This window comes from Eptatretus burgeri, chromosome 20, assembly GCF_056783735.1.
Source record: "Eptatretus burgeri isolate ZD-2024b chromosome 20, Ebu_testis_v1, whole genome shotgun sequence".
Classification (NCBI taxonomy): domain Eukaryota; kingdom Metazoa; phylum Chordata; class Myxini; order Myxiniformes; family Myxinidae; genus Eptatretus; species Eptatretus burgeri.
This window is the reverse complement of record NC_140980.1, coordinates 1,960,931-1,988,628: the sequence shown is the minus strand read 5'-3', so window position 1 is coordinate 1,988,628 and position 27,698 is coordinate 1,960,931. Positions and strand designations below refer to the sequence as shown.

Here is a 27,698-nt window from a genome sequence, read left to right as displayed (position 1 = left end):
CTCTAAGCTTCCACAAGGTGTCTTTTTTTCATTTTTCATTACTTCATCTTCAGTCTTAACGTCAGTATTTTCTTTCTTGTTGTAAATAATACAAGACTGGTACTTTTATAAGACATACAGTATGTAATGGGCGAGACTTCATCTTCTGAACTAAAAACTAGCAACCTTTCAAAAGGTACAATTTTAATGATTTCAAAGAGTTAACACAAAAACACTAACTTGCGTTTCATGTCTTTTTTTAATCAGAAAGAGGAAAAGAAATCAGACTTTGAGGTTCTCAGTTCGCTTGCATTGCCCCAAAAGGATGCTCCACCTCATGTGACCTGCACTGCTTCAAACAAGTTTGGGCAGTCAAGCCAGGATAGCTCCGGTAGGTTTGGCAGTATATAGTGTTGCGAATCTGGAAGCCATGACAACTCAACATACAAGTCCTATAGAACAGTTATATCGGTAATATGTGTTTTTAGTTAGGGTCCCCGTCCCTCGTTTAATGGGTGAATAAATGTACTTGTGCTGTGAGTTACTTTGATAGTCAGGGTTATCTTTTATTTTTAAATCCCCATCAACTACAACAACATGCCTTCACCTCGCTTCCTCACACCGACGCCATTGTCTGCGTGTGTCGGCACGTACGTGGGTGGAGTTCAAGGAGGAGCCTCGCGGCGGCCCTCGACCAATCAACATGCTCCGGGTGGGGTGGCCACCGCTCAGCCAATCAGACCCCGCTGCGGTGAGAAAAGCGGTCTGCGTGACGTCACCATGCCCCTGGGCCAATCGACGGACTTGCCGCGCGTTTTGGCCAATGACAGGGCGATGAGCAATTCTGCATGCCAAAACCGTCCAGTGAGGGAGAGCGGGGATGGTGGAGGCGCCCCCCAAGACAGGGTGAATAAGGGTGCGGCGCGATCGGACCACGAGAGCTTGAGCTTGAGAGATTTTTCCTCCAAAAGAACCGCACGGGGTGCGCGCTGTCGCTCTGTCGGGGAACTTGCGAATGTTTGAGATAGTTGATGACCATCGAGCAGGCAAGGTTGTGGTCAATCTGACGGGGAAGGTTGAACAAGCGTGGAGTTATCAGCCCTCGCTTTGACGTTCAACTCAAAGACTTGGAGAAGTGGCAAAGAAACCCTCTGCCTTCTCGACAGTTTGGGATACAGAGGAGAGGTTTGGTTGTCGGCACGAGCGCAGAGCGCAGCTCTGGAGGCTGATCGCGGCTTGCTGGTTTCTGGATTCTGATGGCGGCTCGCTGATGCCTGGATTCTGCTCGCCTCTCACTGGTGTCTGGATTCTGCTCGCGGCTCGCTGGTTTCTGGATTCTACTCGCGGCTCGCTGGTTTCTGGATTCTGCTCGCCTCTCGCTGGTTTCTGGATTCTGCTCGCCTCTCGCTGGTGTCTGGATTCTGCTCGCCTCTCGCTGGTGTCTGGATTCTGCTCGCCTCTCGCCGGTGTCTGGATTCTGCTCGCCTCTCGGTGTCTGGATTCTGCTCGCCTCTCGCTGGTTTCTGGATTCTGCTCGCCTCTCGCTGGTGTCTGGATTTTGCTCGCCTCTCGCTGGTGTCTGGATTCTGATCACGGCTCGCTGGTGTCTGGATTCTGCTCGCCTCTCGCCGGTGTCTAGATTCTGCTCGCCTCTCGCCGGTGTCTGGATTCTGCTCGCCTCTCGCTGGTGTCTGGATTCTGCTCGCCTCTCGCTGGTTTCTGGATTCTGCTCGCCTCTCGCTGGTTTCTGGATTCTACTCGCGGCTCGCTGGTTTCTGGATTCTGCTCCCCTCTCGCTGGTTTCTGGATTCTGCTCGCCTCTCGCTGGTGTCTGGATCCTGCTCGCCTCTCGCTGGTTTCTGGATTCTGCTCGCCTCTCGCTGGTGTCTGGATTCTGCTCGCCTCTCGCTGGTTTCTGGATTCTGCTCGCCTCTCGCTGGTGTCTGGATTCTGCTCGCGGCTCGCTGCTTTCTGGATTCTGCTCGCCTCTCGCTGGTATCTGGATTCTGCTCGCCTCTCGCTGGTATCTGGATTCTGCTCGCCTCTCGCTGGTGTCTGGATTCTGCTCGCAGCTCGCCGGTTTCTGGATTCTGCTCGCCTCTCGCTGGTGTCTGGATTCTGATCGCGGCTCGCTGGTTTCTGGATTCTACTCGCGGCTCGCTGGTGTCTGGATTCTGATCGTGGCTCGCTGGTGTCTGGATTCTGATCACGGCTCGCTGGTGTCTGGATTCTGATCGCGGCTCGCTGGTGTCTGGATTCTGCTCGCCTCTCGCTGGTGTCTGGATTCTGCTCGCCTCTCGCTGGTGTCTGGATTCTGATTGCGGCTCGCTGGTGTCTGGATTCTGATCGCGGCTCGCTGGTGTCTGGATTCTGATCGCGGCTCGCTGGTGTCTGGATTCTTATGGCGGCTTGCTGGTGTCTGGATTCTCTTCGCGGCTCGCTGGTGTCTGGATTCTTATGGCGGCTCGCTGGTGTCTGGATTCTGCTCGCGGCTCGCTGGTGTCTGGATTCTTATGGCGGCTCGCTGGTGTCTGGATTCTGATCGCGGCTCGCTGGTGTCTGGATTCTGCTCGCCTCTCGCTGGTTTCTGGATTCTGCCCTCGGCTCGCTGGTGTATGGATTCTGCTCGCGGCTCGTTGGTGTCTGGATTCTTATGGCGGCTCGCTGGTGTCTGGATTCTGCTCGCGGCTCGCTGGTGTCTGGATTCTTATGGCGGCTCGCTGGTGTCTGGATTCTGATCGCGGCTCGCTGGTGTCTGGATTCTGCTCGCCTCTCGCTGGTGTCTGGATTCTGCTCGCGGCTCGCTGGTGTCTGGATTCTGCTCGCCTCTCGCTGGTTTCTGGATTCTGCTCGCCTCTCGCTGGTGTCTGGATTCTGCTCGCCTCTCGCTGGTGTCTGGATTCTGATCGCGGCTCGCTGGTTTCTGGATTCTGCTCGCCTCTCGCTGGTGTCTGGATTCTGCTCGCCTCTCGCTGGTGTCTGGATTCTGCTCGCCTCTCGCTGGTGTCTGGATTCTGCTCGCCTCTCGCTGGTTTCTGGATTCTGCTCGCCTCTCGCTGGTGTCTGGATTCTGCTCGCGGCTCGCTGGTTTCTGGATTCTGCTCGCGGCTCGCTGGTTTCTGGATTCTGCTCGCCTCTCGCTGGTGTCTGGATTCTGCTCGCCTCTCGCTGGTTTCTGGATTCTGCTCGCCTCTCGCTGGTGTCTGGATTCTGCTCGCCTCTCGCTGGTTTCTGGATTCTGCTCGCCTCTCGCTGGTGTCTGGATTCTGCTCGCGGCTCGCTGCTTTCTGGATTCTGCTCGCCTCTCGCTGGTATCTGGATTCTGCTCGCCTCTCGCTGGTATCTGGATTCTGCTCGCCTCTCGCTGGTGTCTGGATTCTGCTCGCAGCTCGCCGGTTTCTGGATTCTGCTCGCCTCTCGCTGGTGTCTGGATTCTGATCGCGGCTCGCTGGTTTCTGGATTCTACTCGCGGCTCGCTGGTGTCTGGATTCTGATCGTGGCTCGCTGGTGTCTGGATTCTGATCACGGCTCGCTGGTGTCTGGATTCTGATCGCGGCTCGCTGGTGTCTGGATTCTGCTCGCCTCTCGCTGGTGTCTGGATTCTGCTCGCCTCTCGCTGGTGTCTGGATTCTGATTGCGGCTCGCTGGTGTCTGGATTCTGATCGCGGCTCGCTGGTGTCTGGATTCTGATCGCGGCTCGCTGGTGTCTGGATTCTTATGGCGGCTTGCTGGTGTCTGGATTCTCTTCGCGGCTCGCTGGTGTCTGGATTCTTATGGCGGCTCGCTGGTGTCTGGATTCTGCTCGCGGCTCGCTGGTGTCTGGATTCTTATGGCGGCTCGCTGGTGTCTGGATTCTGATTGCGGCTCGCTGGTGTCTGGATTCTGCTCGCCTCTCGCTGGTTTCTGGATTCTGCCCTCGGCTCGCTGGTGTGTGGATTCTGCTCGCGGCTCGTTGGTGTCTGGATTCTTATGGCGGCTCGCTGGTGTCTGGATTCTGCTCGCGGCTCGCTGGTGTCTGGATTCTTATGGCGGCTCGCTGGTGTCTGGATTCTGATCGCGGCTCGCTGGTGTCTGGATTCTGCTCGCCTCTCGCTGGTGTCTGGATTCTGCTCGCGGCTCGCTGGTGTATGGATTCTGCTTGCGGCTCGCTGGTTTCTGGATTCTGCTCGCCTCTCGCTGGTGTCTGGATTCTGCTCGCGTCTCGCTGGTGTCTGGATTCTGCTCGCCTCTCGCTGGTGTCTGGATTCTGCTTGCGGCTCACTGGTTTCTGGATTCTGCTCGCCTCTCGCTGGTGTCTGGATTCTGCTCGCCTCTCGCTGGTGTCTGGATTCTGCTCGCGGCTCGCTGGTTTCTGGATTCTGCTCGCCTCTCGCTGGTGTCTGGATTCTGCTCGCGGCTCGCTGCTTTCTGGATTCTGCTCGCCTCTCGCTGGTATCTGGATTCTGCTCGCCTCTCGCTGGTATCTGGATTCTGCTCGCCTCTCGCTGGTGTCTGGATTCTGCTCGCAGCTCGCCGGTTTCTGGATTCTGCTCGCCTCTCGCTGGTGTCTGGATTCTGATCGCGGCTCGCTGGTTTCTGGATTCTACTCGCGGCTCGCTGGTGTCTGGATTCTGATCGTGGCTCGCTGGTGTCTGGATTCTGATCACGGCTCGCTGGTGTCTGGATTCTGATCGCGGCTCGCTGGTGTCTGGATTCTGCTCGCCTCTCGCTGGTGTCTGGATTCTGCTCGCCTCTCGCTGGTGTCTGGATTCTGATTGCGGCTCGCTGGTGTCTGGATTCTGATCGCGGCTCGCTGGTGTCTGGATTCTGATCGCGGCTCGCTGGTGTCTGGATTCTTATGGCGGCTTGCTGGTGTCTGGATTCTCTTCGCGGCTCGCTGGTGTCTGGATTCTTATGGCGGCACGCTGGTGTCTGGATTCTTATGGCGGCTCGCTGGTGTCTGGATTCTGCTCGCGGCTCGCTGGTGTCTGGATTCTTATGGCGGCTCGCTGGTGTCTGGATTCTGATCGCGGCTCGCTGGTGTCTGGATTCTGCTCGCCTCTCGCTGGTTTCTGGATTCTGCCCTCGGCTCGCTGGTGTATGGATTCTGCTCGCGGCTCGTTGGTGTCTGGATTCTTATGGCGGCTCGCTGGTGTCTGGATTCTGCTCGCGGCTCGCTGGTGTCTGGATTCTTATGGCGGCTCGCTGGTGTCTGGATTCTGATCGCGGCTCGCTGGTGTCTGGATTCTGCTCGCCTCTCGCTGGTTTCTGGATTCTGCCCTCGGCTCGCTGGTGTATGGATTCTGCTCGCGGCTCGTTGGTGTCTGGATTCTTATGGCGGCTCGCTGGTGTCTGGATTCTGATCGCGGCTCGCTGGTGTCTGGATTTTGCTCGCCTCTCGCTGGTGTCTGGATTCTGCTCGCGGCTCGCTGGTGTATGGATTCTGCTTGCGGCTCGCTGGTTTCTGGATTCTGCTCGCCTCTCGCTGGTGTCTGGATTCTGCTCGCGTCTCGCTGGTGTCTGGATTCTGCTCGCCTCTCGCTGGTGTCTGGATTCTGCTTGCGGCTCACTGGTTTCTGGATTCTGCTCGCCTCTCGCTGGTGTCTGGATTCTGCTCGCCTCTCGCTGGTGTCTGGATTCTGCTCGCGGCTCGCTGGTTTCTGGATTCTGCTCGCCTCTCGCTGGTGTCTGGATTCTGCTCGCCTCTCGCTGGTGTCTGGATTCTGATCGCGGCTCGCTGGTGTATGTATTCTGCTCGCCTCTCGCTGGTGTCTGAATTCTGCTCGCCTTTCGCTGGTGTCTGGATTCTGCTCGCCTCTCGCTGGTGTCTGGATTCTGCTCGCCTCTCGCTGGTGCCTGGTTCGAATCGGCTCGCCCAAACCACACGAGGTGGACAGGTCCGAGTGCAGGCTGTGATCTTCAGCTCGCGTTTCCCTCCGAGCTGGAGGCCTCAATAAAGGCTGTGGCCACCGTTTCGTGTGTGTGTGTGTGTGTGTGTGTGTGTGTGTGTGTGTGTGTGTGTGTGTGTGTGTGTGTGTGTGTGTGTGTGTGTGTGTGTGTGTATTTGTGGGCCCGTCTGTAAGTAGAGATTGTTAAGTGCTCGCGCCTTGTACATTGCATCTCTATATTCGGTTAACTTTGCCTTCTTGCGTGCCCCCTGCCCCATTATAAATAAACCCATGTGTTAAATGTAGCAGTTTGTTGCTGTGTTTCTGCCATTGGCTTAGCGTGATGCGTGTTAGTGAATTATAAAGGCTGTTACCGCAGTAAATGTACGATTGGCCCGACGGAACTTCGGCAACCGTACGCTCGGGTTGCGCACGGGTCGGGCATGCTAACGGCTCGACTCGTACGAGGGTCGTCAAGGGTGTGAATACTCGGTAACTCGCCACGTGGATTTCTCGGTATTTTGAAGATTGGCAAATAGCCCTGTACCATGTGGTGTAGTTATTGACGATTCACGGTCCGGTAAGGGACCCGTACTCATCGGAGTTTTCCGAAAGGTACGATCTAGATTCCGGGTGTTCGGTGGAGTTGACTCTGCAGCTCCATCTGGCGGTCGTGCTCGTCGCCGATACCCGGCCCGCAACAATAGGACTACGGTGGAGTCATACAGCCATTACATGTTGGCTATCATTGTCGGAATCATTGAGTGCCAGTTCCCCTCGCCAAAGGAGAGGTTATTCCATTTGGGTCCGTTTGCTTGTTTTGTTTGTCTGTCTGTCTCTGTTTGTTTGTCTGCACAGAACTTTCGTGTTTTTCTCTGCAACCGTGTTTTTAAGACAAAATTTTCACCATTGGTGCAACTACTCTTGCAGAATGTTTTAATGATAATTATTATGACATCATAGGTCACGTGGTGTGGTAGCCATATTGGAAAAACTTTGGACCTCTGCATCTATGAAACCGCACCAAGGAAAAAAAATAGAAACTTGGCACATGGCAAGTACTCCTCATGGGGAATAAGTGTGATTTTTTGATGACGTCATCGGTGCCTTCGTTATGACGCCATAATTGCATATGTGGAACGCTACATCTGATTAGTATAAAAAAATTGAGGGTCATCTTGGGATAAAATGGTCCACAGAAAAAAAAAATTTGATGACGTCATCGGTCATGTGATTCGGCTGTGATATTGGTTTTTTTTCAACAACCTGCAGCGGGAAAAGAACCTTCAAAAATCTTCTCTGAAGTGGCTGAACAGATTGAGGCGAAACTTTACACGTATGACTGCCTGTCCATGAGGAAGAAAAGGTTCACACATATGATGTCATTGGTCACATGGTTTGGCAGCCAAGCCATGGTTGTACAAGTGTGTTCGGGAATAATTGATAGGTCACATGGTTTGGCAGCCATATTGGATTGAAGAAAAATATTAAATAATATTTTTGTCTGGAACTGCTTAATCAATCGATGTGAAACTTCACATTTATGATATAGTCGAGATGGGGAATACATGTTTTAAATTTCAACTTGATTGGACACATGGTTTGGCAGCCATATTGGATTTATCCTCAAACCTATAAAATACTGGATGCAGATGAGCAATTGCTCGGCTGCTCTTCGTGAAGGCACCATGGGATCTACTCTTGAAAGTGTGTAAGGGTGCTCATGACAAGGATGGAATGTTTCCATGATGAAGAACTAACTGCTGGTGGGCAGGTGCAAATTGAAGCCAAACAAGTGAGGGCAAAACAACAAGGCCAGCACCATGTTCCACCACCAAGCCATTCACTTGAAACACGTCTTTCAATAATACGTGTAAAGGCTTGGGTTTGGGAATAACTATTGTTTCTTTCTTTTGTTTTCAACTTCATTATCTCCGCCACTAAAGGTGGATGGAGGTTATGGTTTCACCCCTGTCTGTCTGTTAGTTTGTGAACAAAATATCTCAAAAAGTTGTGGACGGATTCAGACAAAATTTGGTGGATGAGTTGGTTAGGTGACAAGAACAAGTCGATTAAATTTTAATTCAGGTCCGAATCTAGATTTGGCCTTTCAGTGGAATATCAAACGTAAACTAATCAGCCTGGTGGAGGTATGCTGTGCTCTACCGTGTGCACTTCTAGTTTTTGTACGCCGCTCCTTCCCAAATTTCATCGCCCGACGCCGAAGGGAGTACTCAGTTTTTACTCCGTTTGTTTGTTTTCTTGTTCTTTTTCTTTATCAAGATGATAAACTTGTGCATTGGTTGGCTTCCACAAATTTTATCTTGTGTCATTTTCAAATGTTAATCTCAATGAATGGCTCAGGTTTGGCAAGAGGTTGAAGTCCAAAACACCATGTGCTCCTGGCTTCCCACGGCGGATAATACATTTCGATCAACGTTTTGTTGATTCCACCCACGGAGCCCTTTGTTTTGGCATTTTCCTTTCAGCTCTAACCCTGTTTGTTGAATTTTGTGACCGCCCATCATATGTATCGGATGGAATCCCAAACTTGCCAATGTTTGTAACAAAAGGGACTTGAAAGAAGGTATTTTTGTTCTTTACGTGGAACTTGAGGCATTATCTGTGATGTTATCTTATACTGTGCTCTGCTTTCTTAGCAAAGACAAGAATGGGAGAACAAGCTTCTCCAGACGGACCAGGTACCTAATACAGCTCCACCTGTAATTTTATAACGCCACACAAAATAAGCCACAGAGTAACGAAAACCACATGCCCATGACAAATTTTGAATTGATAAAGAACAACCAACTTTTTTGCAGGAGCAGTTGACTCGTACTTTGGATGGAGTTCAGGCCTTTCAATGTGTCAATGTACTCTTGCAATTATGGTTACAGCATAAAGTCAAAACTACCTGAAAGTTGAATATTGGCTCAGGCTTGAACAAAGTTACAATCACTAATTGGAATACAAGAAACATGCACAACTTACAAGTAGTATAATAAGAGGACATTCAAAAATTACGTGATGCATGGGGGGGGGGTGTGGGGGGTGTATTACATAACGCTATATCATTCAATGACAACTTTGTTCCAGGCACCCATTATTTAAAGATGCAAGTATTTCAATGTTAATAATAAAACCAAATAGCTTTATTTAAATTCCATCATTGCTCTTTCCACAGAAACTTAATCTCAGTTGCAAATGAAAGCAATTGAACATGTTAAGAAACGATTACATCACTCCAAGCGATTAGTCGGATGAGGTCTTGACAGGGATTCCGACTGCTGCCTGTTCTTATTGACGGTACACTGTACCGCCTTTACTTTTTCAAATATAGTTTGTAATAACTGAAAAAACGAGATAAATAACATCATGGAATTGAGGTATGAAATAGGGGGTGGGGTTGTATTTTCACCGGCTGTTACATAATATTTCAGGGGGTGTCTGTTGAAGCGTTACGGAGCGTTATGGGGGTGGCAGTGTCAGATTTGGGCAAAAAATGCGCGACGTAATTTTTGGATGGCCCCTGATGTCCAAATTATTATCTCTAATTTATCTTGCCTGACTGCACCTCCACCTCCTAGTTGGTGCTCAACAGGGCAGAGACAATGCGTTTGCGTGGGACACGCCGCTTGTTGCTAACAGATCGTGCAGCATTTGCTATTATGGGAATTGATCTGCGCCTGGCTGCCTCATCAAGTTAGGGGGTTAATTTTTATTTCATGGAACTTAGCTTGGCCACAAGTAAACACATGTGCAGTATGCCATCCAAATGAGCTCATAATGAAGGTGAAATCAGTCGGTGGCTGTGCATTCATTTACTGGTGACCATTTCATCTCAATCTGTAAAAGACCTGAGTAGCCCTTCAGACGCCATCCTATTTCGGAGGTGATACGGTTATCTACAGTGGCCTGCAAAAGTATTCAACCCCCTCCAATTTTTTTTCACATTTTGATGCCACCTGAGCTTATTTCATGATGCTTTCAAATCAAAGTTAATATACAGTCCTCACAAACTACTCCAAAGTGATAAAGCTAAGAAAATGCAGATAAAATGTGAATGTGTTAGATTAACAGAGAAAACCAGATGCTTCTCAGTTGCATAAGTATTCAAATATTTTCTCTAATTAACCCGAAATCACTTCAGGAGCAAAATATTTGTTTGAAAGGTTCCAAAATAAGTGTATCAGGTTTCACCTGTATGTAATCAGTGGTTTAACGTAAAAATTAGCTCCCCACTTATCAAAGAAGTTTTAAGGTGAAACTCACTTGGTCAACAACCAACAAGGCAAACATGAAGACCAAGGAGCTTTCCAAAGAAGTCAGACATAAAGTGGTGGAGAAGCACTGTTCAGGAGAGGATTATAAGAAGATTTCAGTCACTCATTATCCCTTTGAGTACAGTGAAATCCATCATTAAGAAGTGGAAGGCGTATCATACCACCCAGACTCTTCCCAGATCAGGTCGCCCATTAAAAACTCAGCAGTCGGGCAAGCAGGAAACTGGTTCGGGATGTCACTGTAAATCTAACAATGACTTTGAAAGATCTGCAAGGCTCTCTGTCTGAGATGGGGGCCAGTGTTCATCAATCAACAATATCCTGTTCCCTTCACAAAGCTGGTCTCTATGGACAGGTGGCAACAACGAAGCCATTTCTGAAAAAGATGCATCGAAATCCTCGTATGGAGTTTGTGAAAACACATCTTCATGATACTGCAGGCATGTGGATAATCGTTTTGTGGTCAGATGAGACAAAAATTGAACTTTTTGGTCTGAATTCAACACTGCACATCACCCAGTCAACACCATCCCTGTCAAGTATGGTGGTGGCAGCATTATGTTTATGGAGCTGGTTTTTTATCAGCAGGGACTGGAAAGCTTGTCAGGATTGAAGGGATAATGGACGGTGCAAAATACAGGAGAATCCTTGCTGAAAACCTGTTTGAGCCAGCCAGGAACCTGAAACTGGATAGGAGATTCACATTTCAGCCAGACAATGATCCGAAGCACAAAGCTAAAGCCAAACTGGAGTGTCTGAATCAGAATAAAATAAACGTTTTTGAGTGGCCCAGTTAAAGTCTTGACTTGAGCCCAATTGAACATTTATGGTGAGACTTGAATATTGCAGTCCATCGACGATCCCCATCAAACATGGCAGAACTAAAGCAATTTTCACGTGAAGAATGGGTAAAGATTTCACCATCTCACTGTGTGAAGCTGGTGGAGACCTACCCACAAAGGCTCGTGAGAGGTCGGTACTGACCGAAGGGGCTGAATAATTTTACAACCAGTGAATTTTGATTTGTACATGTTTTTTGTAGGTATTCCTGACATGTAACCTCCTTCAACGATAACAGTGTTGACTTTGATCTCTTCAGTGATGAATAAAAAAGTTAATTTGGAAAAATTGTTTCTACATAATTTGTAATTCATCTAAATGTGGCATTCTTGGTAGGGGGTGAATACTTTTACAGGCCGCTGTATGAAAAATATATATATGTATGTGTACACTGTTACATAATGTACCATTTTCATGTATCAGATACACCGACACTTTCTTTGCAGTTCCATCCATAGAAGAGACTTCAGTTGAAAATATAATCCTCATTTGCATCGTTGCTATCGGCATCCTCTTGTTCCTTATCGGCCTGACTTATAGGCTCTGCAAAAAGAAGCGAATTTGTGATAGTGATCGGTAAGTTTATGGTGTCATGGTGTGCACATTTACAGGTACTTGTAAAATGCAACCGATTTAAAAGTTCAAGTGCATATGAATGTGAACCAACACCAGTAGCTGCTGAACCATATCTCTTCTGCAGCTTCTCTAAGCCGAGAGAGAGAGAGAGAGAGAGAGAGAGAGAGAGAGAGAGAGAGAGAGAGAGAGAGAGAGAGAGAGAGACAGAGACAGAGACAGAGACAGAGAGACAGAGAGAGACAGAGAGAGACAGAGAGAGAGAGAGAGAGAGAGAGAGAGAGAGAGAGAGAGAGAGAGACAGAGAGAGAGAGACAGAGAGAGAGAGAAAGAGAGAGAGAGAGAGAGAGAGAGAGAGAGAGAGAGAGAGAGAGAGAGAGAGAGAGAGAGAGAGAGAGAGAGAGACAGAGAGAGAGAGACAGAGAGAGAGACAGAGAGAGAGAGAGAGAGAGAGAGAGAGAGAGAGAGAGAGAGAGAGAGAGAGAGAGAGAGAGAGAGAGAGAGAGAGAGAGAGAGAGAGAGAGAGAGAGAGAGAGAGAGAGAGAGAGAGAACGACAATCTAAGTCGTCAGAATGTTATTTTTATTCTATCAATGCATGTCCTTTTTCAAGATTGTCGTCAAATAACTTTAATCTTTTTGCTTTTCCTTCTTTATCCCTTATTTAATTTTCAAGAATGTATATGTGTTGTTCTTGTGAAGAATGAGTGAAACAAATTTATTGATGACATCGGGTTATTCTTTTGCAGCGATTTTGAAAAAGTAGATAAAATTATGAAAATAAGTGAAGTTTCCAAGAGCTTGAAGGTAAAATACAAGGAAAGTTAAGGTGTGTATGTTGCTGAGGCAAACAGTTATTCCTCAGGCACATGTCATGACCATTTAAAGAAGATGAATTGCACCGTGTATCCTATTTGAGATGAAAGAGTCGAGAGTGGACTTCCTTACTTGCTTAATTTTTTTTCAGTGATGAGCCCTCAAAGACTCCATCTTCTCAGGGAGTCAATTCAGGCCATACCCGCCTGCCCGAAGAGAAGAGGGTTCCTCTGAAAGACACTCCACAAGTGTGAAGAATTTACCTGTGGCAGTGACTTTGCAGTGGAAGGTGAGTTGGTTGCATTCTTATTCATGACAAATGAAACTGCACCATTTTCTCACTCAAACTACACAATAACTCAAAGTCACCCAGGCAAAAATGCTCCAGTTAGAACTATAGTATGAGTGAAGTACTCTCGTATATTATAGTTGATAACAGGTCCGATTTCAGTATTCTGCACAGAATTACTACAGGAAAGGAATGCTATCTTTGCCTCGGAAATGATTGCAGTGGAATAGAAAATAATTCGATTGGATAAAAAAAAAATGACTGAACTGGAGGGCTGTGATCGGAGAGCGCTGATGTTTCCTGGTATAGCCAGGTCTTAATGTTAGCCAATTGGTAGCACTTGAAATTCTGCCTCATAATGAAAACAAATGTTTTTGTCTTTTTCCCCCAAAAGCGGGACACCATGGACTCCAAGACTAAACGCACGTAATGCCTCTCTCCAGGAATCATAATCATTTAAAAAACAATTAAATAATTGGAAATTGAAAATTGAAAATTAAAAAAAATTGATAACATAAATACAGGACGAGTCAAAAGTCCAGAAACATAGCAAGGATAGGAAAAAAACAAACAAAACTAGAACGGGCACCCGTAGAGCGCATACCTTCGCCGCAGCCACAAGTTAGAACATGTCATGAGAGTGAAATGAGGAACTAAAATTCCACTAAATCTGCTCGGGAATTTCGCAAATTTAAAGTCCATGGTCCGGATTTTGTGAAAGGATTTTGTTATGAGAACTATTATGATGATGACAATTTTAGGTGATTCGTTGTCCCGAGTGCCGAACTCTGTAGCATGTAGGGTCGGATTCGGTCGAATGTCACTGACCACGCAGACACGACCTGGATCAAGTAGATCATGTTTTCAAATCCGAGCAAGGACAAAAACGTCATTTTAATTGGCGTCTAATTAAACAAGAAAGTAAAACTCCTTTTACTAAACCATGAGCGAAGCTATGTGCATATCAAACTATACCAAGTCTCCTTAATGAAACTTTGTTGTATTTTACTTTGTAACTAAGTTTGGTAGGGCCCTTATGGCCCTTGTTGCATCAACAGACACACAGTTTAGAGACAGAGATATATTCAAGTTATTACCTTTGTATTAAGTTGTCCACAACGCATCTCAATACAAATATGCATTTCGTGACCCCCATGACCTTTGACCCACAACCGCTACCTAGGGTGACAATAGTACTCTACCTTGTGTCATTTCAGAAGATGGGGAATTGAACACTGAACAATTTGGAGTTAATTTTATGTAAATCGGAAACATATTAACCGTTTTCATCATGAAAAAACGATGTTGACCTTTTTGTGACCTTGACCTTTGATCCGATCGCTCCCAAAATCTAATGGATTTATCCTTTCATGATGCCAAACAAATCCAAAACAATTAAAGCCTCTCTGCGTTTTGTTTTTTTTTGCGTTAAGTTGTCCACAACGCTTTCCGATATAAATGTGAATTTGTGTGACCCCCTTCACCTTTGACCCCCAACCGCTGCCTTGGGTGACAAAAGCATTATACCATGTGTCATATTAGAGGATGGGGAATTTAATTTTGAACATTTTGGAGTTAATTTGCTGTAAATCAAAACAAATTGACAATTTAATCGCGAAAAAACGATTTTGACCTTTTTGTGACCTTGACCTTAACCTTTGATCCGATCGCTCCCAAAATCTAATCGATTTGTCCTCTCGTGATGTCAAACACATCCACAAAATTTCATGACAATCTGCGAAGTGGTTTTTGTGTAATGTTGTCTACAACGCTTCCCAATCAAAAACTCCATTTTGGTGACCCCCTTGACCTTTGACTTCCACAGACTAACTAGGGTTGCAAACACTATACCATACACTAGATCAGTGGATCGGGATTTGAATACTGAACATTTTGGACTTAATTTGATGTAAATCGGAACAAAATTGACACTTTAATCGCAAAAAAACGATTTTGACCTTGACCTTGACCTTTGATCCGATCGCTCCCAAAATCTAATCGATTTGTCTTCTCATGATGTCAAACAAGTCCACAAAATTTCATGACAATCTGCTAAGTGGTTTTTGTGTAATGTTGTCCACGACGCTGCCCAATGAAAAATGCTTTGTGGTAACCCCCTTGACCTTTGACCCCCAACCGCTACCTAGGGTAATTACGCCACACTTTCATGTGGCATAGCCTAGAATGTAGAATTGAGTAATGAACATTTTGGTGTTGGTTTTATCTCGTTCGGATAAAAATTGACCACGTTATGACGAAAAAACGATTCTGACCTTTTCGTGACCGTGACCTTGACCTTTAATCTGATTGCTCCCAAAAGCTTCGCCTGGCGTCCTTGACTAACTGCACATCATCTCTGAAAATTTCATGCAAATCGGTCCAGCAGTTTTTGCGCAATGTTGTCCGCACACATATTTACCAATAAATAAATACACAGGGGTCAATACAATACCTTCGTCAAACGAAGTTTGCGAAGGTAACAAACTTTCCTATGTTTGCAGACGTTTGACTCACCCTGTAATAAAAATTTCAATAATTGAACATTTGGGGGGAAAAAATTGAAAATTCAAAAACCAAATAATTGAACAAGTAAAAAATTAAACAATGGAACAACAGAATTAAAAAGAAAAAAAATTATTAGACACCAAACACCAAGACAACACTTCATGCCTCCCTCCGGGAATCATAATAACTTGTACGTGGCCGTACGTGCAAAAAAAATATTTAAAAAAAACTTTCAAACCGCGTGCCAGAAACAACCACACGCTCTCGTTCCTTCGCTCTCGCGTGGCCGTACATGCGTAGCCGTACGTGCAAACCCAAAAAACCAAAAAAATTTTTTTTTACTTTCAAACAAACACACCAAACAAAGGCCGTTCCTTCGCTCTCATAAACGACGACTGGATTGGGGCATTGTGTTTATCTATAAATGCGCATGAGAAATCGAGAAATTATTAGAATACAGTGTCATCACTATCCGGAAGTCCGTACGCTGTAACCCGTAATGGGGAACGCGGCTGAGGATCTCTTCCCCAACGGCCACGCCTACGCAGCAACGTGAACTGTGATTGCTAGCAAAATGGCGCATCGGCCACGCCTACGCAGCAACGTGTCCTGTCATTGGTTTGGGAAATAAATGGCCATTACTTGGAAAGCACTTGTCCGATTAATATCAAACCTTGAAAAGGCACATCCTCAGGTCCCCAGCAATATAGCTGGCAAGTTTCAATTAGATCGGACCAGTGGTTGTCGAGAAAGAGCGGTCACAGACACACACACACACACACACACACACACACACACACACACACACACACACACACACACACACACACACACTGCTGGAATTATAGATAGATAGGAAGCAAGGATGAGCCATTCATGATACAACGATCGGCTGGAGAAAAGTAATCACTGGCACACACCACTCGTCAGTGCTCAGAACATTGCTATTTGTAAAATATGAAAATGCTTTATGCAAAGAAACATAGCTCGATAATTCATGGAGGAAGTGCATTCGGCCTGTTGCTTTTAAAAATTAATCTGTTAATTCACCTATTTAACTTAACTGGTGCAAAGCCCTACTTTTGTGAATCGTACCTGGGATCCTTCTGCATGATCACCAGTGAAACAGCTGAGCTTAACATCTACCATAATGGATGGTAGGCTCCTACCTTGTTGAGTTTCTGGAAGTGTGAGTGATCAGAGCCAATTAAATAATGGATCAGTTTATATTTGGCAGATTGAAAGCCAGTCCAATCTGCCTTGCTAAACTGTCAGAAACGGTGGTATCTTGATTGCTTCTGAAGACCACAAATGAGACAGACACTTTCAATGTGACATGAGCAGAAGAGCCAACAAGAGTTCAAGGGAGGATTTGGGGGGAGGAGTTTGAAATGACCAGGTCTCATGAACATTGACATCCATTTGGATATATTCGAGTTGGAAATGCATCAGACCAAGTACGGCCTGTTGGGGATGAAATAAAGAATGCTCAGGCAAACAGAGGTTACCCACTGCCATCGAATATCATATGAGACATTTTCGACAAGGAAATATTTTATCGTACAGTTTATCCAAATTCATTAATGACACATAATTAAGGAAGAGATAAACCTGGTGGTGACTTAACGGTGAAGGCAGTTGGCTTAGGATCTTAGAGTCCTGTGTTCAAGCTACACCCAAGCCAAAAATAACACCACATGGGTCGACTCAGCCCGTCATCCTTTCGAGGTCAGCAAAACGAGTACAGCTTAACTTTGGAAAGAGATCAACACCATTTGATCTTGGGAAAGAAATGGTGCACCCCCTCCTCAGCCCAAGTGGAAGAAGTCATTGAAAGAGAAAGCTTTGTGTCTCCTCTGACTTCGGTCAACACTTTCCGTCACCTTACCCCAGTGGCAGATGAATATTTGTGTTGGAAAGGGAGGATGTCAGAAATGGGTATTCATTGCAGCAAAATGAAATATTTTTGAACAACAAGCTTTGATCATGCACATCATGCAGGAAGAAGATACTAAAAGAAAATCGTCAATGACGAGTTCCAAGAAGTGTTAAGGTCCAGAGCCATTGAGATAGCGGACCGACTGGGTCTGTAAGGCAGATGAAAAAGACTAAAACACTAAGCACTCCCAATGCCAGGTAAATACGATTTTGGGATTATTGGCATCGGAACACTGGTACTCCAGTGAAAAGGCAATCTCTCCAACAGCTTAACATCTCTGTACTTGACCACAGTATCCCAGTATATGACCATGTGGTACCAGTCATGGAACTGGAAAAGGAACACCGTTTATGCCAAATTCTGATAGAACTCAGAAACTGTGATAGCCGGGAACCAACCGATAATGTTCGTCATCAGGAAACAAGAATTTGGAAACTGGAAGAACAATGGCCTACACTTTTCAGAAGACCTCACATGCTGTTTAACTTTCACAAGCTAGTGCTAGTCGACAGGACAACCGGATTCACATCTCATCGAAATGGTGTAATACTCACAGCTACAGTGAACAAGAAAACACTGGAACAGGAAAACAACTTGTTTCTCAAATCTATTCAATTTTTGTCTTTATTGCCTCCATGGTATGACGAGGGTATGACTTTCAACGAGGGTATGACTTTTGACACGATTGAAGGTCAAGGTCAAGGTCAAGGACACTCCAAAGTTGCGAAATCGTCCATTTTCAAAATCTTTCTCCTCCGCCGTTTGTGATCCGATCTTCGAAATTCCTTCGGATTCTGATAATATGGAAAAACATCTAAATTTGTTCGAGCCGGTTTTTTAAAATTCGTCCTGGTTATCGAGTCACGTGTCTTCAAAGTTGGAAAAATCGTCGATGTGTTACGGTCAAAAAAATTTCACCCCATCTTGATGAAACTTGATATGTTGGAAGGGGTCGATGAGTGATGCACGACGGTATGACTTTAGACCTGATTGAAGGTCAATGTCAAGGTCACCGATGCTGTAAACTTGTGAAATCACCCATTGTAAAAATATCATCCACCATTTATGACTCAGAAATGCAGTTTGATTTCTGAGGTCCGGTTTCTATCCTTTTGAAAGACACATTGATCACAAATGTTCCAAATCAACCATTTTCAAAATCTATCTCCGGATAACTCAGAAATGTGGTTTGATTTCTGAGGTTTTCTATCCTTTTCACTCCCGGGCTTTCGTCTGTACGTTGAACCAAATGACAGACGACATCGAAGCCATTCTAAGCCGCTCAGAGATCCACATCTACAGAGCTTCAGAGATGACCGTCACCCCCAACCGGGGGTAATTTTTTATACAACTTTTACAATGATTATTTTATTGAAATTGAATGATATACTTGAATACTGGAGAACACAAATCACCTTCTTTGCACTTTCAAAACTCTTCCAGTTTACCAGTACTTAGACATATTAAATAAGGTGGAGCATAAGACTGCTTCAACAGAGCTAAATTTCTGGAATTTCTTTTAACGATCTTCAAAATCATTATTTTATTCAAATTGAAGTATATACTTCAGCGCTGCATGGGGTAACGTGTTCTATGAAGTCTCTCGTTTCCTAACCTTTCTCTATCTAGAATGCGGCATCTCGAATGAAAGCATCAATTGAGTTCACAAAATGCTTTCCAGGGCATGCAGTTGGAAGCCTTAAATACCCCCAGTTAATGGGATTCTCAGATTCACTGAAGCTTTTTGTTACAACTGTGTCATTTGCGCTGTCAAATATGAACACTTTTGAAATTTTGTGCCATTTGGATTTTTTTTGCCAATGGAAGCTGTAATTCTGCTTCTATGCATTGCATTGATATGGGTTTCTTTCAATAGCACCACATATCTAATGTGATGTTATTAGCTAATTGCTTAAGTGAGTGGAAAGAATGCCAGGAATTACATAACATCGAGGTGTGCTTATGTCTCTATGTGTCTATCTGTATGAGGCTGTCAGGCTGGCGCTAAAGAGGTGTGGTATGTTTCTTGTCATGGTGAAACTTATCCAATCCCTGCATGATGGAATGAAGGCAGAAATCACGGTTGATAGAAACACATAAAAAGGATTTGAAGTCATGTACAGGTTGTCCTATCATCCCAAAACCAAAATCCTTCAACCTGTATTTCAACCTGGTGATTTGGAGCTGGAGGAAAGGCTGCCAGCCTTTCTGGGAAGATGTGCTGGCTGCATTGATGTTGTCCGAGATGAGTGAGTAAAGAGGGCTACAAGGCCTGCAACAATGACAGTGGCCAAATTGTTGATTGCTGATGATGCCGTTTCAGAGGGAACCATGATAGAAAGTATAATGAGAGCAGATTGAGGTTTAATGTGATGAGATGAGATTGAGAACATCAGAGTGAGGGTTAATGAGAAGCATGCCAAAAACGAAGGTGCTGGTAGTAGGGGTGATATGATGCGAGGATGAAGAGAACGTACAACCAATATATATCAGTGGGGAGCTTTCAAGGCAGTGACTGACTTCAGATACCTCGTGGCAATTATTGAATCACATAGGATGTGGAAAACAGGATTGCCTATGCCTTGAGAATGTTTGTTGGAGCCCGACACATTTCTGTATTCAGGGGTGGGGTTGAGACATTGATCAACAACAAAGATATCTCCAGAAAGATTGAGGCCGTTCACAACAAGTGCCTCCAAAGCATATTAGATATCAGTGAAGGCTCAATCATGGACAGGATTATAGAAGTGTACAAGTGGGGAGATAGTTTCCAGATGGACGAGTTACTTGAATATATTATTGCAGCGAGAAGACTTTGCCTACTGGGTCATCTTATCCATGTGGAAGACAACCAATCTTTAAGAAGCTCCTATTTGGGTTGATGCAGATTTCACACGTGATACATGTCAGAGAAGAAAACAAGAATGCCAACAACTCACTGAAGATAAAATAAGAACACCAACGAGCGCAATTTGTTTCTTTATAGTGGAAAGGAATTATCCTTATAATGGCCTCTTCAAGGTTTGAGGTGTGTGTGTGTGTGTGTGTGTGTGTGTGTGTGTGTGTGTGTGTGTGTGTGTGTGTGTGTGTGTGTGTGTGTGTGTGTGTGTGTGTGTGTGTGTGTGTGTGTGTGTGTGTGTTGTTTGAAATGGTTATCTGTCAAGTGACCTTCTGGTCCATATCTTCCATGAACAAAAGATGAAACATTTTGGAAACATTGTCAGAAAGGAATTGCATACTTTGTTTGGGGTGCTTCCTGATGTCTGAAATACAATATTTGTGAACTTAACACATAGTATGAGCTGCTTGTTTGTCTTACCATAAACACAAATGACACAAAAGATGACCTTACCTTGGACTCGAGCACTAATGGCCTTTAAAATTTCTTTGCTTTTTTCAGGGAGAACATAAATCAACGAAAATTAAGAATTGGAATCAAAAAATACGAGAGTCGGTTTTATAGCAGTGGATGGATTATGCAAGAAGAGACTTCATGTAAGAAGCCATTTTGTAAAGGAATCGTGCGCAGGCTGTCACATGTTTGCTATGAATGTGCAAATCCATGAGAGAAGCACACATGTCTTATGCAATTCTAAACAACCCCTGGATCCTAATTGTACATTATTTTAATCATACACTTGCACTTCTTATTTAAGTCATGCACAAGAAGGTGAATGAAAACAACAAAAAAAGGAAAACCCACGTATGATGTTGCCTCGATACGTTTTGCCTTGATATCTGAAAGTTACTGATCGCTCTTCTTCGTTTCCTGTTTTATCCTGCCCACGTGATTTCGTTTTACTCTTGAGAATCTTTTTACGCACGCATAAACTAAGGAATAAAAATTATCTTTGTCGTGAAAGAAAAAAAAAAAAATCTCAATTGAGATACATTTCTTTGGGGGCTTCGGGAATTTTGTTATCGTAAGATTGATTAATTTTCTATTTTTTTCTTCTGGTTTTTGGTAAATCTGCCGATGCACATTGTAGATAAACATTATAGAGGTGTTTTCAAGTTATTTTTATGTTTTATATAATTTATTGAAACGATGCTAAAGTTTTTTTTGAGGTTTTTTTGGTTTTTTTTCTCTCTCTCTCAAAGTAATAGCAAAAGTTATCAGCTTTGCTTCACTTTTTATTTTTGTATCATTTGGACACTGGCCATGATAAACTTTGTGCTGACAGGTCTCAAAATGCTGAAGAAATGGCGATGAACTGCAGGTGCAAAGGTATTAAAAAGAAGTCGCATTGTGTCCGTCATTCCAAATTATGGAAAACCACTATCTGACAGAAGAGCCTCCAAGTTTCGACCTCAGGATCCGGACTCTCTATGCAAGGATTTCACACCACGTCCTAACCGTAACCGTGATCACCCAGATCAGACTATTCTTCACATGTGAACGAGTGCTACCGACGGAAATTTGAAGGAGTTAGGGCGATCCACCGAACAACAGACAGTGCTGTGACTTGGCTGTCCAACGTAGAATTAGATCTGTGAGCTGTATTTTATAATGCGCAAGATTAGATTAGATCGCAAACCGCTAATGGAAATTGTCGCATCACCATAAAACGTTGAAAGGCACAAGCAAAAGTAAAACCGGCCACCTGTTATAAATGGCCACATTATGCAGACACCGTACGAGACTGGTTTTCCGAAACTTATAACGCGGACCCAATGTATTAAATTAGAATGTTCCCCCATCTACAATTTCAGAAAGTCAGCTCGATATATATATATATATATATATATATATATATATATATATATATATACACAGTATATTCAATGCAAAAAACAATGAGAATTTAAGAAAAACAAAACAAAAACCAAGACCATGAAAATGTGCCAAAATATGGAAATGATTGAATTTTATTCTTTAGGTTAACTCCAAAATACATCTTTTGTGTGTGAATAGTAAGAGCAAAAGGAACGGCCGCAGTGGAAAAGGAAGAGGGACATTCATTTGTGAACGAATGCATCATCAGTCATTCTAATCAAATGGTTCTGTTCCTTTACTTATCCCATGAAGAGCAGCAGCAGTATTAAATGGGATAAATATTTGTTTGTTGTTCTTGTTAAAAGCAATAACAGAAGGAAATGTATTAACATTTGGAATCACATTTCTTTGCAGGATATTTTTATATATATATTTTTTCAATCAGGCATATTACGGATATTTCAAGGTAAAAATTGCAATAAATTCTACACGTCGGCCACAAACCTGCGTTTCTGTACAGAATGCAACTTTTAAATGTTCCTACTGTTATTATGAATGTAACATCATTGAATCTACTGGAATAAGGCCCAACCAAGATGAAAGGACTACGTAGCCTGTAACCTTAAGGGGGCAGATCTTACAAGGTTCCAGAATGATTAAGGACCTTCCTCGTTAACACTGGGTTGCTGTGGAAATATTCTTATTGTTAAAACATTACAAATACTTATTTGCAGTTTTTGGCCAGGTGTGTCATATTATGTAATTGTTTCCTCACTTGAGGTATCATCGATATAACAAGTCGGTAAGCTGCTAAATAATGCTTCACTGATGGAGAAATGCAATTTCAAGAGTTAAACCAAAGCCAACTTGGATGTGCAAGTTGTTTTCTTTTTTGTTTTTGTTTTTTCAGCTAATAGGTCCGTGCACTTGATGTGGAAACAATTATGATGTATTCAAGTGTCATTCCCTTTTCGCTCATTTGCCTTGCTGTTGTAAATTTTCAGCTTTTAATAAAAGTGAAAATTACGCTGTTGTTTGTGTGAGGAGGGATATCCATAAGGTGGGGCTGGTTGGAGAGTGGAGAGAGTTGGCTGAGGAAAGAGGTAAGTGGAGGAGTATTGTAGCGTCAACGGCACAACCGATGTCGAGCTCCTTGCGGCGGGAGGTTAAAATCCCGCGATGTTCCGAACGGCTTAACTCCTGTGGAGATGTTCCAAATTAATGGTGGATTTGTACGCGCAAGAACTGAGAGACACGAGAACCTTAGCTCTTTTTAAACAAATGGGTTTATTCCTGAACTCAAACAAAAATAACCAGTGAATGGTGATCGCGAGGAGATGACGGTGACTTGGGATGGGAGGAAGGGAATGCAGTTGATAAATAATTAATTATATATAATATGAATAAACAAAATCTAAACAACTAAGGCTCCTCACTCTGGACTCAATCTCAGACGGAAAGGGCAAAAACCGGGGAACTCAGCTGTAGTGGTAGTGGAGGATGGTCGTGGAGCAGCCACGAGCAGATGAGGAATGATGATGACGAGGTGATGGGCAGGACGATGAGGAGACAAAGGTACATGGGAAGATCGAAGAATGGGGCCAGGCAGGCAGGACGGCCTTCTCAAAACTCTTCAGACTCTACGATCTTCTCACACGCCTCGTTTTGCTCAGGCTCTTTCTCCTCCAAACTCGACGCACCTCTCCTACTCTTTTTTTAAACTCCCTCACACACGCCCAACCGCCCCGATTAGGCTCGTCCTCCTTCTCCCCGGGCCACGCTTCACCCTTCGGGAGGCGTCTGTCACTCCGCCCCTGTAGGCGTTCACAGCTCCGCCCCGCTCCTCTTGAAAAGTCTCCTGGTGCTCCCGATGGAGGTTTATATCGGGGTTTATACACACAATATACCACACCGCGTGATCTCTGTAATAACCACACCACGTGATCTCTGTATCAACCACACTGCGTGATCTTTGTAACAACCACACCACGTGATCTCTGCAACAACCACACCACGTGATCTCTGTAACAACCACACCGCGTGATCTTTGTAACAACCACACCACGTGATCTCTGCAACAACCACACCACGTGATCTCTGCAACAACCACACCACGTGATCTCTGTAATAACCACACCACGTGATCTCTGTAAAAACCACACCACGTGATCTCTGTAACAACCACACCATGATCTCTGTATCCTTTTACTGTTTGTCCCGGATTTGTAATCAAATCTAACAAGATGAGGGAAGTCGGGACATCAGGAATGGAGGAATCACTCACCGCTGGGTCACGCGAATCTCGAGCTCGAGGGGCGGAGCTTCTCGTTAGGAGTGCGTGACGTCATACCGCGCATGCGCAGTTCGATTCCCGCCCCGAGTCCGGCACATGGAGCTCGCGAGCCGGTTTACTCACAATTATATAAATATCGAGCACGGACACAGAACCACAGGTTGGGAACCATAACATCGGCTTTGATGAACTGGATTTCCTCTTGCGTTGACAGATAACTCTAATTATTTATTATTATTAGTCCCCGTTGGACTGAGTCCGAACCTCGTGCGTCCGTCCGTACCATATCTCGGACGTGTGTGGAACCATGAGTGGTTGGGAGTGTGACGAGGACGAAGTTATTCGGTTTTGGTGATGATCCGGATCAGGAGACTCGAATTATCTATTTATTTTTAACTAAGAGGATTGAAGGACATCATGGTCTCCTTGGGTGAAGTTCCTTGTGAGAGAACTCCTCGATCTTCCTTCCCTCTCACTGATATTCCTTCGTCCTGTCCTTCCTCCCTCCCTCCTCGAACCCTCCCGTTCTCCGTCGCGGATTGATATCAGGACGGGGAGGGCGTGGCTAGCGCTGGTCACGTGGACCAATGAGAGCGGAGGTGCATATTGGCGAACGGAGCCGTGTGGTTGTGTTGAGGGTCGTGTCGTGTTCATCGAAGGGTCCACGAGAGACACGGACCATGGACCGGGCACGGTCAGTCCATCGGTCTCGTTCACACCTCCTGGGACATCCCGGTGAAGATGGAGGATGCTGAGAGGGCTCGTTACGGTCAGACTTGTCCCAAACGGATGTCTCTGTGCCCGTCGCCATGTTCTCCCCTCCCCACCTTCCCCAGTAACATTAAACCGATAAAATGATGGATTGTACGGACCTGGTGTTGATATATTACAGGTACGAGGGGTGAAATGTTCCCCTGTATCAAAGATCCCCTTGTGTGAGGAGGCCGAGACGCTGTAACCGCCATTTTGTATTTCCCTCCTCGTTCCCTCGTTTCTCCGTCTCTCTTTGACCGTTTTCCCCTTCGTGTGGTGTTTAAATAACGAGTCTCGGTGAATCTCCGTGTTCACTATTTATCGTTTGGTTAGTCTTGGTGGATCCTGAACAGAACCACACGGTTCCAGCGTTATCCAATGGGATTTTACAAATCGGGTGTGGGCCTGGTTTCGGGTGTGGGCGTGGTTTCACTCAGGAAGAAACTTCCAGAATAGAATTTTACAAATTGCGTGTGGGCCTGGTTTCGGTGTGGGCGTGGTTTCGGGTGTGGGCGTGGTTTCGGGTGTAGGCGTGGTTTCGGGTGTAGGCGTGGTTTCGGGTGTAGGCGTGGTTTCGGTGTGGGCGTGGTTTCGGTGTGGGCGTGGTTTCGGGTGTGGGCGTGGTTTGACTCGGACAGGCCTTGGAGGCGAGGGGTGATGATGTTATGTGGAGGAAACGCTGCCCCTCCCCCGTGTTTACAGAGAATGTGTTTATTTATAAAATCAAACATCATGGATTATTCACACTCCGTTTTTAATGTGAAATATGTTAATGAGGAGTGTATATTTATTTAAAACATCTTTATGGTGAAAAAATAACAATGAACATTTGTCAACATCTGAGTGCACAACATTCAAACATTTGTGGTTCCGTTAGAGAGATATTTGACATGTGTGTGTATATATATATATATATATATATATATATATATATATATATATATATATATATATATATATATATGTATGTGTGTATATGTATGTATGTGTGTACGTGTGTGTGTCTATGTATGTGTGTGTACATGTGTGTGTGTGTGTATGTGTGTGTGTATGTATGTGTGTATATGTGTGTTTGTGACTGTGTGTGTATGTATGTGTGTGTGTATATGTGTGTTTCTGACTGTGTGTGTGTGTGTGTGTGTGTGTGTGTGTGTGTGTTTTTACAAGGTGTATTGGTTATTTTGACTCATTTCCAGAGGAGGTTTCATTGGTTCATAAAGGTTATTTGAGTAACAATTCCATCTGTAAACTTCCTCCATTGTTCCCTGTAACATGTACAAGGGTCAAGACTCGAACCTTTTCATCACATGGATTCATTCAATGACACCACACAGGTTTTTATTCAAAAAATATTTCATTAAAAGGGTACAAAAGTTTCAATTTTTACAAATAACTTAATTAAAGAGCAGGACGCGGGTGCACAACATTCAAACATATAATCAGGGGTTCACACACGTTTTTAACAACAATTTTCAAGGATAACAATAACCATGTGTTGGCTCCAAAAGCTCTGTTACCATGTTACCAAGGAGACAATCACACCAGACCGGAATGGTTCCTGGACTGCAATGATATGGATGTGGAGTGGTGCTCTTGCACACGCGCATGATGAGTCTCCATCTTGACTGAGTGCTGTCCATGGTCCACATTAAACCCGACTGGATCTGAGCCTCACTTGAAGTAAGTTTTGTTATTTTTCCTACTTCATTATTCTTCAGCTTGTAAACGAGCTTGCTTGTAAATAGGTGCTTGTATGAAATGAGTACACGATATGCTTTCGGTGGTGCTGTGCAGTGTCGCTACAACCTCAACATCATACATGTGAGTATTGTGTCCATTAAAGCAATGCAGTCATTTTAGCCACTTTAAGGAAGCAACATTTTGGTATTTGTTTTAAAAGGACCACAAAAATTGTATTCAGAGACGTCGGTGAATCTGCTGCTGTCCTGATGGTTGATTATGACCATTGCTTGGATGTGGGGATCCGAAGTGTCATCCTATATATCTCACCTGTCTTTGAACGCTCATCCTATTTCAAACTACATTGTATCAGATTGGCAATCCCAATTTTCTTCATCCCCTTTTTTGATTGCATATTTCTTTCCATGCTCTTTAAATATTTTATTTGTATGTATGTGTCGTTGCTTTACGAGTTGCCTGTTTAAAATTAAAGGATGATGTGACTATTTTGTGGTGTCCAAGAAGAGATGGGTTTTTTAAAATGTAACTTGCATGCACTGGTTTTGGAATAGCTCCTTGGGGCAAAATTTGTGGAATGAATCTTTGTTGTATCTACATTTAACTTAAATTAGATGCTGAGCAGCTGTGACAAGTTAAAACGTGAGCTATTCGGGAGAAGAGTTAATAAAGTTCATCTGATCCAATTGCAACTTTTGGAAGACTTTTTTAGGCTCACTTTGGTGTACAGTATATTCCATATGTTAAATTTGATTTACACAGGGAAGCACTGGATAACACAAGTCTTGTACTGTTTTAAGTTCGCCTCGAGAGCGACAAAAGTTTGAGATTGAGAATTGGATTAGGTTGGGGTGGGAGTCTCTTTTTGGGTACAGTTGTTATTTGTGTGACATTGGTGTAAGGTATAATTATGAAATTGATTTAATTCCACCCGATGACTTGCTTCTTTTTGTTGAGGATGCACTTCCCTTGCATATCGATATGTACTGCTTGTATTTAAAAGATTCCAAGGTTTGTGATGATGGTATAATTCTGTCACAAGCCACCACTGGGTTTGCTACAGTTCAAAATACCTAGAGCCCCACATGGCGAGCTACCGAGGATTCACACCCTCGAACGAGCTCGAACGGGACGAGCCGTAACCGTGC

At 44.7% G+C, this 27,698-nt stretch overlaps 1 protein-coding gene across 7 annotated transcripts in view; it reads left to right on the top strand.

Moving 5' to 3' along the window:
• The window catches only part of LOC147008295 (cell surface glycoprotein MUC18-like), a 153,995-nt gene extending 131,191 nt beyond the window's left edge, over positions 1-22,804 (top strand). For 4 of the 7 annotated variants that reach the window (XM_085865144.1, XM_085865143.1, XM_085865146.1 and 1 more), the window contains 5 exons: positions 247-370; positions 8,507-8,548; positions 11,416-11,545; positions 12,508-12,645; positions 20,490-22,804. In XM_085865144.1, the coding sequence (XP_085721270.1) occupies positions 247-370; positions 8,507-8,548; positions 11,416-11,545; positions 12,508-12,610 (399 nt within the window). In that variant the 3' untranslated portion in view covers positions 12,611-12,645; positions 20,490-22,804. Of the gene's footprint in view, positions 1-246; positions 371-8,506; positions 8,549-9,030; positions 9,153-11,415; positions 11,546-12,289; positions 12,348-12,507; positions 12,646-20,489 lie in introns of those variants that run through there. The other 3 variants (XR_015053460.1, XR_015053459.1, XR_015053462.1) reach the window with 3 other exon arrangements.
• Positions 22,805-27,698: the final 4,894 nt, after the last annotated feature.